At 43.9% G+C, this 11,875-nt stretch overlaps 2 protein-coding genes across 2 annotated transcripts; both read left to right on the top strand.

Annotated features, from left to right (window-relative positions):
* Positions 1–678: 678 nt before the first annotated feature.
* Positions 679–8,182, top strand: LOC100844924. The gene is made up of 9 exons (XM_003577428.4): positions 679–1,166; positions 1,499–1,591; positions 1,674–1,760; positions 2,479–2,568; positions 5,255–5,356; positions 5,751–6,023; positions 7,274–7,379; positions 7,480–7,684; positions 7,855–8,182. The coding sequence occupies exons 1-9, from the start codon at positions 805–807 to the stop codon at positions 7,956–7,958; spliced, it is 1,422 nt and encodes a 473-aa protein (XP_003577476.2). The 5' UTR covers positions 679–804; the 3' UTR covers positions 7,959–8,182.
* Positions 8,183–10,215: 2,033 nt separating this feature from the next.
* Positions 10,216–11,817, top strand: LOC112268850 (CASP-like protein 4D1). Its single transcript, XM_024455026.1, has 2 exons — positions 10,216–10,635; positions 11,458–11,817. The coding sequence occupies exons 1-2, from the start codon at positions 10,300–10,302 to the stop codon at positions 11,650–11,652; spliced, it is 531 nt and encodes a 176-aa protein (XP_024310794.1). The 5' UTR covers positions 10,216–10,299; the 3' UTR covers positions 11,653–11,817.
* The last annotated feature ends 58 nt before the right edge of the window (positions 11,818–11,875 follow it).

The following is an 11,875-nucleotide window of genomic DNA, read 5'->3' as shown; positions in this document are numbered from 1 at the left end:
TATGGCCATCTGTCTCGCATGGCATAGACCTTTTGTCTACTACTAGACAGCCATTGTCAAACAACAAAAAATTAAACAAAACACAATTAAAATAATTGAAAAACGTCGAAGCACCGAAAATATTTGATCACCGGACAAAAATGGGTATAGGGTTATTCTGTGTCGTCTGGTTTGCATCGTACCCTGGAGTAATTTTTTAATCATCATGATCATGAAAGTGATCAATTTGTCCTTTACGGAATATGACCCGCATAGATTAATGCAAAGTGTATTTTTAACGAGTCAGAAGGTCGTTGTTTTCCACCGTGCCTGTTTTTTGTATCGTCTGCTCTGTTGTTGAGATTTTCTTAACCGTTCTGGTCATGTGATTTTTTTGAGGATTTTTTCTGAAACTGGCTTGTGATTGCTTTTTGAAATGTGTGGCACTACGAAATTGTTATTAAGAAGACGGAGTGTGAGACACGACTGTGACCAACTTTAATTTAACATAAAAATAATACGGAGCAGTAGTAAAAGTAAAGTAAAAATAATATTCCGTACTACTACTGTATTTTTTTGCCGCCGTAATATCAGTAGTTCAGTACGTAGGGAACGAATAGTAGGAAAAAAAAACCATCCGTCCGTCCGTGGAAAAAGCAAGCTCGGTCCGGCTCCGGCTGAACGCCTGAATCCCTCAACACACACGCGCAAAGGCAAAGGCAAAAGGAAGACCCGTGAGCGCGAGTGACCCCCCAACAAATTCATTCCCCAAACCAGAACCAGCTAGGGTTCCTCGACCTCGCCGTCGCCTCCCTTCACCTGACCATGGCCGGCGCTGGCGATCCCCACCGTCCTCCGCCTCCTCGTGGTACCGTTGGGTCGAGCTACCTGGACATGGAAGAGCAGACGGAGAGCCATGAGGAATACATCTCCCGCCTCCTAGGGGAGAGACCCAGTCAGCCACAAGGGGATCCCTCCGGTGAGCCCTCCCGTGAGCTAAATCTCCGCTACGTGGAACACAGGGAAAGGTGCAGGGAGGAAAGGAAGGAAAGGCAAGCCAGGGAAAGCCCGGGAAGCAGCAAACAGGGCCCGGAGGCAGAGAGCCAAGGACAAGAAGAAGCGCCGCCAGGCAGCCCTCGCCCTGCAGCTAGAGCAGGGACCCAGTCAGCCACTGGGGGATCCCTCCGGTGAGCCACATTCACCTCATGATCCCAGTCTTCATCGCCCGCAACTCATTCAGTGAGCCTTTGCTCCCTGCCCTTTTCACAATCAGCTGTCTTTTGTCTTTAATAACTGCAACTTTGGTCTGAAATACCAGCTTACACATGGTATGTTGTCATTGTTATCATTATTATACTGGAGCGCAGCTGCTTCCACGTATTTTTGAACTTGCACGTGTGCGCCAGGATCAGTGTTTGCACCCATGTTCCTTTCCAAGGAAGATGTTTATAGATCTTGCGCTCCCCCACCCACGGACAAGATTACAGCCTAACTTCATCAGATCTTTCACCATTTGCAGGTCACCCGCACCCGCAGGAGCTCGTGTTCGCCAGAGTGTTCTCTACTCAGATCGCCCCAGGCGATCCAGGAGACCTTCTCAAGACAAGCTACCGTAAGTGTGCCTCGATCCCATCAATAATAATTATTAAATAGTTGCTGACTAATGAGCATATTGCCGTGCTTCATTTTGTCAGGGTCGAGGAGCATGCTGGCGAGGTGAGCAGCAGGGAGTTTGAAGCACTGACATTGGGTCAATCAATTCCTACTGACTCAACTCACAGGTATGACCTACCGGTTGTTCATCTCCTTATGAGTTATGACCCACGCGTCTTCTTTGCGTGTGTTCTCCACAACGTTTGATTGCTTCCCAGTGTTAGAAATCTAAGACTATGAATATTGTTTAGCGAATACACATATTTTTGCAACAGTTGTACTTTTCGGTTTGCAAGTCTTTACTTAGAAAGATCTGAGTTGGTTGTAGTCCGTTCACTGCACTAAAACTATTCCTTATATTATTGGGAAATGGATGTAGTTGCAACAATTCAATATGGTACATATAGGTATCACGATCTTTTAACTACTCCCTCAGTCCCGAATTAACTGACATGGATTTGTATAAGAATCTATACAAATCCACTTCTGTTAATTCGGCACGGAGGGAGTATAATTGATCTGATTGATGTAGTATATATTTTGAGATAGTTGTTATTCAGCAAATTTTTTGGGAACATACAGGAAGAGTGCATTTACGCAACTTATGTGAAACAACAACAACAATAATAATAATTCCTTAGTAACGCACGTGCATTTAGCTAGTATGTATCAAAGCTGTTAGCATTGCATGTATCTAACCACCCAATCATGCATGGGAATCCAACTAGTATTCAATACTATTTACACTAGCCATCGGTCCTTATTTAGACAAAAATAGGACGGCCTGCAGTACCTCTCATTATAATCACAAACTGATGAGCATATTACCGTGCTCGTTTTGGTCAGGGTCGAGGAGCATGCAATCAATAAGAGTAGCAGGGAGTTTGAAGCAGTGACACTGGATCAATCACCACCTGCACTTGACCCAACTGAAAGGTATGCCATATTGTTGGTTGTTCTCTTTAAATGATTGGTTCTTGTTTTGACCCCCCCCACCTCTTTGCGTGTGCTCTCCACAAAGCTCAATGTGCTTCCAAGGGTTAGAACTTAGAAACCTAACTTGAACTATATGAATATTGTTTAGAAATGCGCACAGATTTTTGCAAAGGTCATTGGCCTCTGCACAGCCCACCATGGCTTAGTGTCGTTAGAGCAGATAGATTGATTTTGCGGTGTTACTATTTAGAAGTTGTAAAGTCATTAATGTGGCAATAGGACTTAAAGCAATAATTTGTACCCGTAATACATGGATTAAATAATAGAGAAAATCAACAGGCCGGCATGTCATTAGTGCGGTTTGGTGCCACAAAAGTAAGCAATAAGAATTGAACTGTTATCATTCTGATTTATAGATCAACTTCAGCATGCCGTTGGGGAGTGGTATGGGTTCACCCGGCTGTTACCCTCCGCGTACACACAAAATAGTTTGCCCATATTTACCTTCCCCGTATTGTCCATTAACCATTTTACCCATACCCATTGGGTAATGGCCCATTGGACAAAAACCTGTGTACTGAAGAAACCAGCTATCTCCCAAACAACTGGACATCGGATGTCTTCAGTGTCAACAACGTAACTAGAAGCAACCAAACAACAATCTCCCATCGTAAAAAAGAAATCAATTGAGCTTTGCGATTTGCTCAACTGAAGTAACACAATAAATGAGATATCTTCAGTCTGACACGGTGAATCAATCTCCTAAAAATACACCATGAAGCTTGGGGAGAAAAGCAACCAGCAGAACAATAAGATTCTCCAAGTAGTTTCAGAATTCAGGATTGCAATACCAAATCAAGATGGCAAGAAAGAGATTACTTAGAGGCATGTCATCTTACATTGGAGGCCATACGTGTACAGGCTGCACTTGCTGCCGACTTGGACGAGGAACCAGAAGATTGCGTCCGTAGCAAGCCTGGACGGACGGAACGGCGGGACGCGTAGCAGCAACACACAGCTGCACGACCATGGAGTTCTCTTCATCTCCTGCCCCGTCGACCGCCGCGCAGCTTAACGGCGAGCGAAGCTCTCGCCTCGCAGTCGCAGGCCCGTCGGCCGTCGCGGCTGAGTGGTATTCGTAGAAGAGCATGGACGAGTCCTCGTCTCCTGCCCCTCCGCCACCACCCAGTTTAACGGCGAGCTCGATCTCACCTTGCGGGCGCGTCGTCGGTCGGCCGCCGCCCAGCTGCTTTAGGAATCGGGAACAAAGGGTTGGGGATCGAGACTTCGAGAGGAATTCGGTGAATTGGGTATTGCCCGTTTTTCCCTCTAAATCTGTGGGGAATTGCCCATACCCGACCCATATGTTTTGGGCAAATAATTTCGTGCCCATACCCGACCCATATGTTTTGGGCAAATAATTTCGTGCCCATACCTGACCCAAACACATGGGTACTGGCGGGGAATGGATGCCCACCGGCATCCTGAGATCAACTGCTATTACATGTCGCTAATTATTTATGTATATATCAACTGCTTATTACATGTAGCTAACATGGTTTTCAAGTCGCCGAGTCGAGTCGAGTCTCCCTCTCACAGACTAGGTAGTAGGTAGACTTGTCTGTGACTAGGTTAGATTAGTCGACCCAAGTTGACTTGACGAATATGAATATTTATAAATATTGCTTCAGAAATAGGTTTAGGAGAGTGTTTCAGAGCAGCATCAGATAGATAGAAATAGAGACAGATCAGAGCAGCACAGCAGTGCAACAATGAGTTTCAGAAATGAGAACAGAGCAGCACTAGATTTCAGAATACATTCTCGGAAAAAAAAGTCAGAACAGAGCACACAGCATGAAAACACAGGCGCATGAGAAATTGAGAACAGAGCAGAGGGGGAGAAATTGAGAACAGAGGAGGGCGAGTGGTGGCGGAGGTGGACGAGCTTGGTTGGGGCGGCGGAGGTGGAGGAATTGGAGCGGCAGGTTTCAACTCTCAGGGTGCAGACTTCTGGAGGATGGGACGAGGGAGAGCCAAGCAGCAGAGGCGCCCTGCGGAGGCCCCGTCCTGGGGCGGCGGCGGGGGGGTTTTTTCCCCCCCCCCCCCCCCCCCCCCCCGCGCGCGCCGTCTCCCTCCCCTTCCTCGCCCTTTCCATCATCTTCTTTGGAGAAATCCCGCCCGTTTCTCTCCCGCACGAGTTATATACAGACTGAATTTTTCTGAGATGTGGGGCTTCCGCTGGAGCGAGTCGGGCGACTCATGGACTCCAGTCGCCGACTAGTCAGAGCTAGTCTCCGGCGAGTCCCCTGGTCGCACGACTCGCCCTGCAAGTCGAGCCGCTGGCGCACAGACTTGGCGACTAGTCGGCTACTCAGAAACCATGGTTGCTAATATTGATTTATAGATCAACTGCTATTACATGTCGCTAATATTGATTTATAGATCAGTTGCGATTACATGTAGCTGATTAGATATATATTGAATCATAAATATCATTATTAATGAGGATTTAGTTTATTAAAATGATGGCGCTTATTATGACCTGCAAAATATGTGTTCACTTCTTCTGTGTGAAATATGTTTGATCATCATTGACATTATACAAAAAGTTGAAGAGAGATTATTTGCATCACATAAATGGTATCTTTAGATTAATAACTGATCATGTGGATATTTGTTGCTGTAGGTCCAATGAATGTGTTTATGAATCTACCAGCAGCGAGTCTGAGTCTGAGTCTGGCCTAGAAATTGAGGAGGAGAAGCCCAAAGTTGAATCAGATTCTGATACGTATGTTATTTTGTTTTATTCTTGTGCTGTATTTTGTTGTTTGTAATTTGTTAAGTCTTAAATACATTAATATAGCAAGAAACGTCAGAACAAAATTTTGTTCTGTTTATACATGAATTTGGAAAAAGCTGCATAACCTTGTGTCAATAGTGCGGTGTAGCACTAGGAAATCTAAGTATTCGGAATTAAACTGCTGACATTCTAATTTATTAATCAAGTGCTACTATACCATGTAGCGTTGCTGTTCATTTGCAGTAATTTTGTTTTGTTTGAGATACTAGCTCAATGCTATTTTTAAATTTTTCATTCTGCATAGCATAACCTTTTACTGTACATTGCCTTTTAGTCTCTGGCTTGTTGCTTGCCTTAACCATATGAGCTTGCTTTCCTTTAGGGAGGAGCTTCAGCGTAAACTCGATGAGCACATACAGATGCTTAGGTCCATGAGCCTCGAGGAAAGGCACGCTAAGATTTTTGCTGCTCGGGAAGCCTCTCTAGCTGCTTGGAAGAAGAGAAGTTCAGCTAAAGTGCATATGGAGAATCTTCCTGGCGCTGTCGAGTGTGCGAGAAAACAGTCTTTGCTAGACTTTAGTGTCGAGAAACTTCCCCATGGCGTTGAATGGGCTAGGAAACAGGCTTTGATATATTTAAAAGAAACTCAACCAAGGTAAGTTTTTAATTTTCTGATTTTTGCATCTTCTCATTGTGTACCCATCTCTTGCTGATGATATTTGGCGCTGGTTATTCTATGCATACTAGCTAAATGTACATGTGTTGCTACGAAATAAAAGTTCTGTATTACTTACATGAGTTGGTTTAAATATTTGTATGCTCATATTTTCCAATTTTATGCTAAATAAGAATTCTCTCAAAATATTTATGTGCGAGAACAATCATCTTAAAAGTATATGTCAAACCAACCAACTACAAACCAAAAGATGTTGATACATATAGATATCACATTGAATGAGTGGCAATAGGGGTAGTCTCGGTAGGGTAAACGGATGACCACCAACTCGGATCTTTAGAAGTGTAAAGATACATTTTGTAGAATCGAGAATGAACATGAATTATTTCTTTTCAATTTTATCAGGAATTTAGCTTGCATGATCATGCACAAGATGGAAATTTCAATTTATTTTAACAACTGTGTCATATATTTAGTGTTATGTGAATATGTTTAGTATCTGAATATAGAAAAATATGAACCTGATTCTGCTGCACAATACGAGTTGCTTTTTAATCCAATAAGTATCTCACGAGATCAAATTTTTATTTGGATTCACATAGTGGTAACCCCATGCATGGCAGTGAGACATCTGCCTTGGGCTTCTGCCAAAAAATGAACTCGCCAGGGGCGAAGGTACAATGAACTCGATCCAGTGTCCTTGTATCTAACACACATATTTCTTACTTAAATTTTAGAGGTGTCATACACTATATCAGGACTACACCAAAGAAATGATTTTTTACCCGGTGCGCGGTGCACCCCGTTGGCTCAACCCAGGAATGCCCCTGCTTGACGTTTGATGTTTTTAACCCTGTGGATTTGGCACTGTGAAGGAAGCTTTCCTATGGAATACTGTGCGTGTTTTGTCTCTCCAAACACTAGCGAAGGGAAATATTTCATAGGAATGGTGTTCGTGTGAAATTCCCGTAGGAATCCTGTGAAACAAACGGTGCATAAAAAGTACCTATTGGTGTTAGCAACTTTGCACTAGGAATCCTGTGAAACAAACGGTGAAATTCCCGTACTCTATTTTTGATGCACTAGGTAGTTTTTAACATGTGTTGGTGCCAAAGGCTTATGTATTGTTGAACATGGTATCATAATATTCTGGTTTCTATTTCGTGTACCTTGTAGGTTTGTACTTGATTGGAAAATGAAAAAATGCAATTAACTGGCTGTGAATACAGGTGCGAAGTTTCTGACGAAGATATTATTCAAAATGCGAAAAAGTGGATGACTGAAGAGGCCATGGTGGCTTTCAGAAATTACGCTGAAAGATGCCCCAATCTCAAGGTATGTGCAACTTTGTATATTTATTTGTGTCTGCATGGAAGTGTCTTTTTCACACAATTATGTAGGCTGTTAACTAAAAATGGCGCTGCTTTTGTTTTAGGATCTCGAGTACCAGTTTGAGACACTTCGCCACCAATGTTTTAATGTGGAATGTTATTACAAAATTTTCCACCACTACAACTTCAGCGTGAAGGTCAAGGATCCAAGTTCAGTTGATTGGACAGTGACAATGTATTTTGCTGAAGTAAAGGAAATATTTGGGAGAAAATACTATTTCTGCCGTCCTCTGGAATCAACTGAAAATGGTACTAGTTCTTGTCTTACTAAATCATACTCCCTCCTAACTGACGTGAATTTGTATGACAATCTGGACAAATCCAAGCCACTTATTTTAGGACGGAGTTAGGACGGAGGGAGTATACGAGTAGTTGTAGTTGTATAACATAGATTTTTAATACAATTTTATTTCTGTCAGGTCATTGTTATGCGTGCCTTAACCAAGGAGTGACTGATCTGAGGCATCCAGCTACAGGGGGATTTGACACGGGTTTTTCAGATACTGTATTCCCTTATATGTAGGTGGATTGCCTGCACTTGTTGTCACCATGAACGGGAGATAACGATTAGAAGTTTAGTAAGACAGATTATTGTTTTGGCGTGATTTGCTTTGAATCTAGTGGTTCAGGCTCCAGATACTAGAAGATGGTGATTATGACAATGTATTTACAGTAGTTTGTTTGTACCTACCCCTGATACAGCAGCATTTAATTAGATTGCAGCAGGTAATCATTAATTTGGTTAAAGACGGCGTTTCTGAGTAATAATAAATGATTAAAAATAATAAACAACCAATATGTACCAGTAAAAAGCATGGAATTAAAGCATGTAAATATTTAGTGACATGTAACAATTACATCCAAAATCATTGTTAAGCCTAAATTTTGATTTGTTAGCAAAAATAGACACAATACCAGTCATATTTTCACCATGGTCACCAAGCGAGGGTTGACAAGTGGAGGCTCCAGCGGGTCTTTGACGATGACAAAAAGGTGATTGCGCTACGTCGTCAGGATGATCAACAAGTAGGGTGGGATAACGTGCGTGCTCGGTTTGTTAAGAGCTTGCTTGGTTTGGTTCGTTAAGATCGTTATTGTTAATGATCTGAGACCATTGTTTGGCTCGGTTCGTGAACGCTTGTTAATTAAATAGATGGTATGCTGATCTAATTTTTTTGCTATGGCCTATTTGTTTGGGATAAATTTTGGCAGCAAATAAAATATATCACATGTTAAACAAGGGTAAAAAGATTAGAAATGACACAGCAAAAGAGAAATAAACATTAAAATTCCAGTAGCCACTCACAAGTGGTGTACGAGACGAGCTCGTTAGCGAGCTTAACAAGCGCTCATCGAGGTCGCTCCTTAAGATCATTAAGCTTAACTATCTGAAAAGGAAGTTTAGTTTGGCTCTTTAGTTATTGAAACGAGACCTTAACGAATCAAGTTAGTGAGCGTTCAATAAGACTGTCAGACTTCGATTTTTTCGTCCGGGCCTATCAAAGTGCAAGCTTGTATCTTGGAACTTGGAAATGAAACAAATTATGTGCGTCAACCCTATAGATGGCCAACGGGCCAGCCCGTGCCCGGCCTGGGTCCGTTAAGTCTCGGTGGGGCCTGAGGAAAGCCCTGCTCCGCATAAGGCCCAGCTAAGAAAAAATAAAAAAAATGGTTAGAATGGGCCAAAGTTGTTGCGCCGAGCCAAAATTTTAAGGATTGATTGGGCCAAATATAGGAAAACTTAAAAAAACCGGGCAATGCCGGGCCTACCCATGGGCCTCGGTATGGAGCCTCAGCGCTGCACACACGTGGCCTCGGGCCGGGCAGGCTCGATTAGATTAGTGTCGGGCCCGGCACAAACAGGCCAAGCCGGCTGGGCTTTCGAGCGGCCGGCCCGATGGCCATCTATAGTCAGGGTGCTGGCTCTTTTAGCTAGATTGTTCGTTTCGTTTTGTGTTTAATTTCCATATCATATTGTGTTTAGGACTCTGGGTGTGTACACCCTCTTCTGCTCCCCCCCCCCCCCCAAGCCCCCAAGGCGCCGCCAACCACTGCCCTGCCTTGGCGTGTGGCTGGCGGGAGAAGCCTCGCGGCCTCCCGTGAAGGGGATGGCGGGGATCTATGCTCGGTGGCGTAGGGGATGGCAGCCAGCAGGCGGTTGGAGATGGCTGCGGCTAGCTGCGCGAGGGCGGCCATGGCGACGGTTGGGTGGAGGCGGTCGGCCATCACGGCAATGGCTGGTGTCGGGGCGATCCACGTGGAGGTGGCGGCGTCGGAGCAAGATGCTCGTGCCGATGGTGAGCACGGTGGATGGCGCGGAGATCGGCGTTTCTGGCGACAAAGATGAGGGCGACATCATGGACTGTTGGGCCGCATGTTGATCGTCCAGGACCGGTGGCAGATGCGCGGGTCACCCTGCTAGTTAGTACAAATTAACATGGACCTTCGGATCTGATGAAATGGATGGTTCACATTGATTTGAAGGTACCGTAAAAGATCTCAGAATTTAAGGGTTGGTCTGCTCACAGAAGCCTGACTAAAATCGACTTCATTTTGGTTTCAGCTGCTGTCAACCTAGAAACTTATTTTGTAGCGGAAAAGAACTAGCCAAAGTGATCAGCAAAGCAGCCACCGGCCAGAAATGTCATCACAAAATGATCAATATATGCCTTAACGGCTAGCTAGCACCCTTGGAGCGATCGAAACAAGAACGCCCGCGTGATAAAAACAAGAAAATAAAACGAACTCGCTTGATCCGATCGGCGGCCTACGAAAAATAACCATCAGCTAAGTCCACACACAAAACCTTTCTTTTTGACGGGAACACACAAAACCTTTCGACAAGAGCGCCGGCGAGCGGTGCGATGTCAGCCAACAAGGCCTCCTCGTCGCACGGCGCCGTCCTCCTCCCCATGGCAACCCTCCTCCTCCGGGGCCTCGTGGGCCTCCTCTGCACAGCTTCCCGCCGCTTCGTGTCAGTGGCGCTCGCAGGCCTCCCGGAATTCGTGGAAACATGCCGGCCGACCTTCAGTTCTCTGGAACAGCATGAGCGCACGGGCGAGCACGTCTCGTGGGTGGCCGGCGTTGGATGCGCGTACAGCCTGCTGGCCATGGCGTTCGTGACGTTCAACGTCGTCCAGAGGAAGAAGATGATCGGAGGCAGCCTGCGGGGCACAGTCTTCCTCATTTCTGCTGACGTCGTGAGTATATCATTTCTGCTACGCAAAAACCTTGGTTAAAGTTTAGAATAATTCTGCACATAGATGAAGAAAATTATTAACACCCGCAAAAAAAAATTATCAACATTGTGAGCTAAAATGGAAACAATTTTTGGATTTTTAATAGCAAAAGTTTCATTTTGCGTAGCACACAAATCAACGTATTTCTCAATGAAAATTTGCGTCTGCATAGCAGACATCCATTTATATACTTGTGGATAACTTTTCAATTGAAAAACGTGATTTTTCATTTCTTCACGTTCTCATATACTCCATCCGTCCAACAAAAGATGTCTCAAGTTTGTCAAAATTTAGATGTATCTAGATGTGGCTTAGTATATAAATGTATTCAAATTTAATCAAAGTTGAGACATCCTTTATTGGACAGAGGGAATACACCTCATTACAGTCGTTACATAATGTTTGTTAAAGTTGCACTCTTTTAATATGCATTACCAGTGTAACCGTAAATGGTGTGCAATTTCGTGTCATATTACCGACAACTAAGAGTTAGTAAGAGAAACTTATTTGTTTTAAGATTTTTGCTAATTCTCAGTTGTTTGAAATTAACTCACCAAGTCTTTGTGAATTCAGAATTTCAGAGTGCGATTTTTCTATCACTGTATTTTTTAGCTTACAGATTTATATGAAGCGACAATCGACTGAAGTTTAAGTAAAAAACATTATAAATGGGATCGCTTTCCGCAAGTAAATTTCAAACTGTCAAATTAATCGATCACAATTCACAACTAACTCTCACCCTTCCATTGTTTTTTCGCCCTCCAAATCTTGACTTGATTCAAGGCATGTTCTGCGCTGGTCATCGCGAGAGCAGCGGCAGCCCTGGGCTTCACGGTGGAAAACGAGATGAGGGTCGAAGTGTTCGATTTAACCAATATGGGATTCTACGAGTTGGTCCAAATCTCGTGCTTGTTACTCTTGATGGCCACCGTTTGCATGGTGGTCATCATCATGCTCACGGTCTCGCTCGCCAAGTAATTAGGTTGGGGCAAGATTGTTTTGGACTCTTCTTTTTCTGTGTGATGGAGATTAAGCGACTTGCTTTCCTAACAAGGCATTTGATGTACTCCCTAGGGTGGGAATGACATGGAAAGTGTGCGCTAAAGTTGTATTTCTAAGATATATGAAGTTACAGTTTCTTTATCAGTTTTGTTAACCCAAGTTCATCTGAAATTAATTACTTCAAACGTTCATATCACTT

The sequence above is a fragment of the Brachypodium distachyon genome, chromosome 4 (assembly GCF_000005505.3).
Source record: "Brachypodium distachyon strain Bd21 chromosome 4, Brachypodium_distachyon_v3.0, whole genome shotgun sequence".
Classification (NCBI taxonomy): Eukaryota; Viridiplantae; Streptophyta; class Magnoliopsida; order Poales; family Poaceae; genus Brachypodium; species Brachypodium distachyon.
The sequence above is the reverse complement of the archived record's forward strand: the minus strand, read 5'-3'. Positions and strand labels throughout refer to the sequence as shown.

Coding starts and splice junctions, on each gene's coding strand:
- LOC100844924 (XM_003577428.4), top strand. CDS start 805: ATGGCCGGCGCTGGCGATCCCCACCGTCCTCCGCCTCCTCGTGGTACC. Junction 2,569..5,254: donor GCACTTGACCCAACTGAAAG/GTATGCCATATT, acceptor TTGTTGCTGTAG/GTCCAATGAATGTGTTTATG. Junction 6,024..7,273: donor TTAAAAGAAACTCAACCAAG/GTAAGTTTTTAA, acceptor CTGTGAATACAG/GTGCGAAGTTTCTGACGAAG.
- LOC112268850 (XM_024455026.1), top strand. CDS start 10,300: ATGTCAGCCAACAAGGCCTCCTCGTCGCACGGCGCCGTCCTCCTCCCC. Junction 10,636..11,457: donor TCCTCATTTCTGCTGACGTC/GTGAGTATATCA, acceptor ACTTGATTCAAG/GCATGTTCTGCGCTGGTCAT.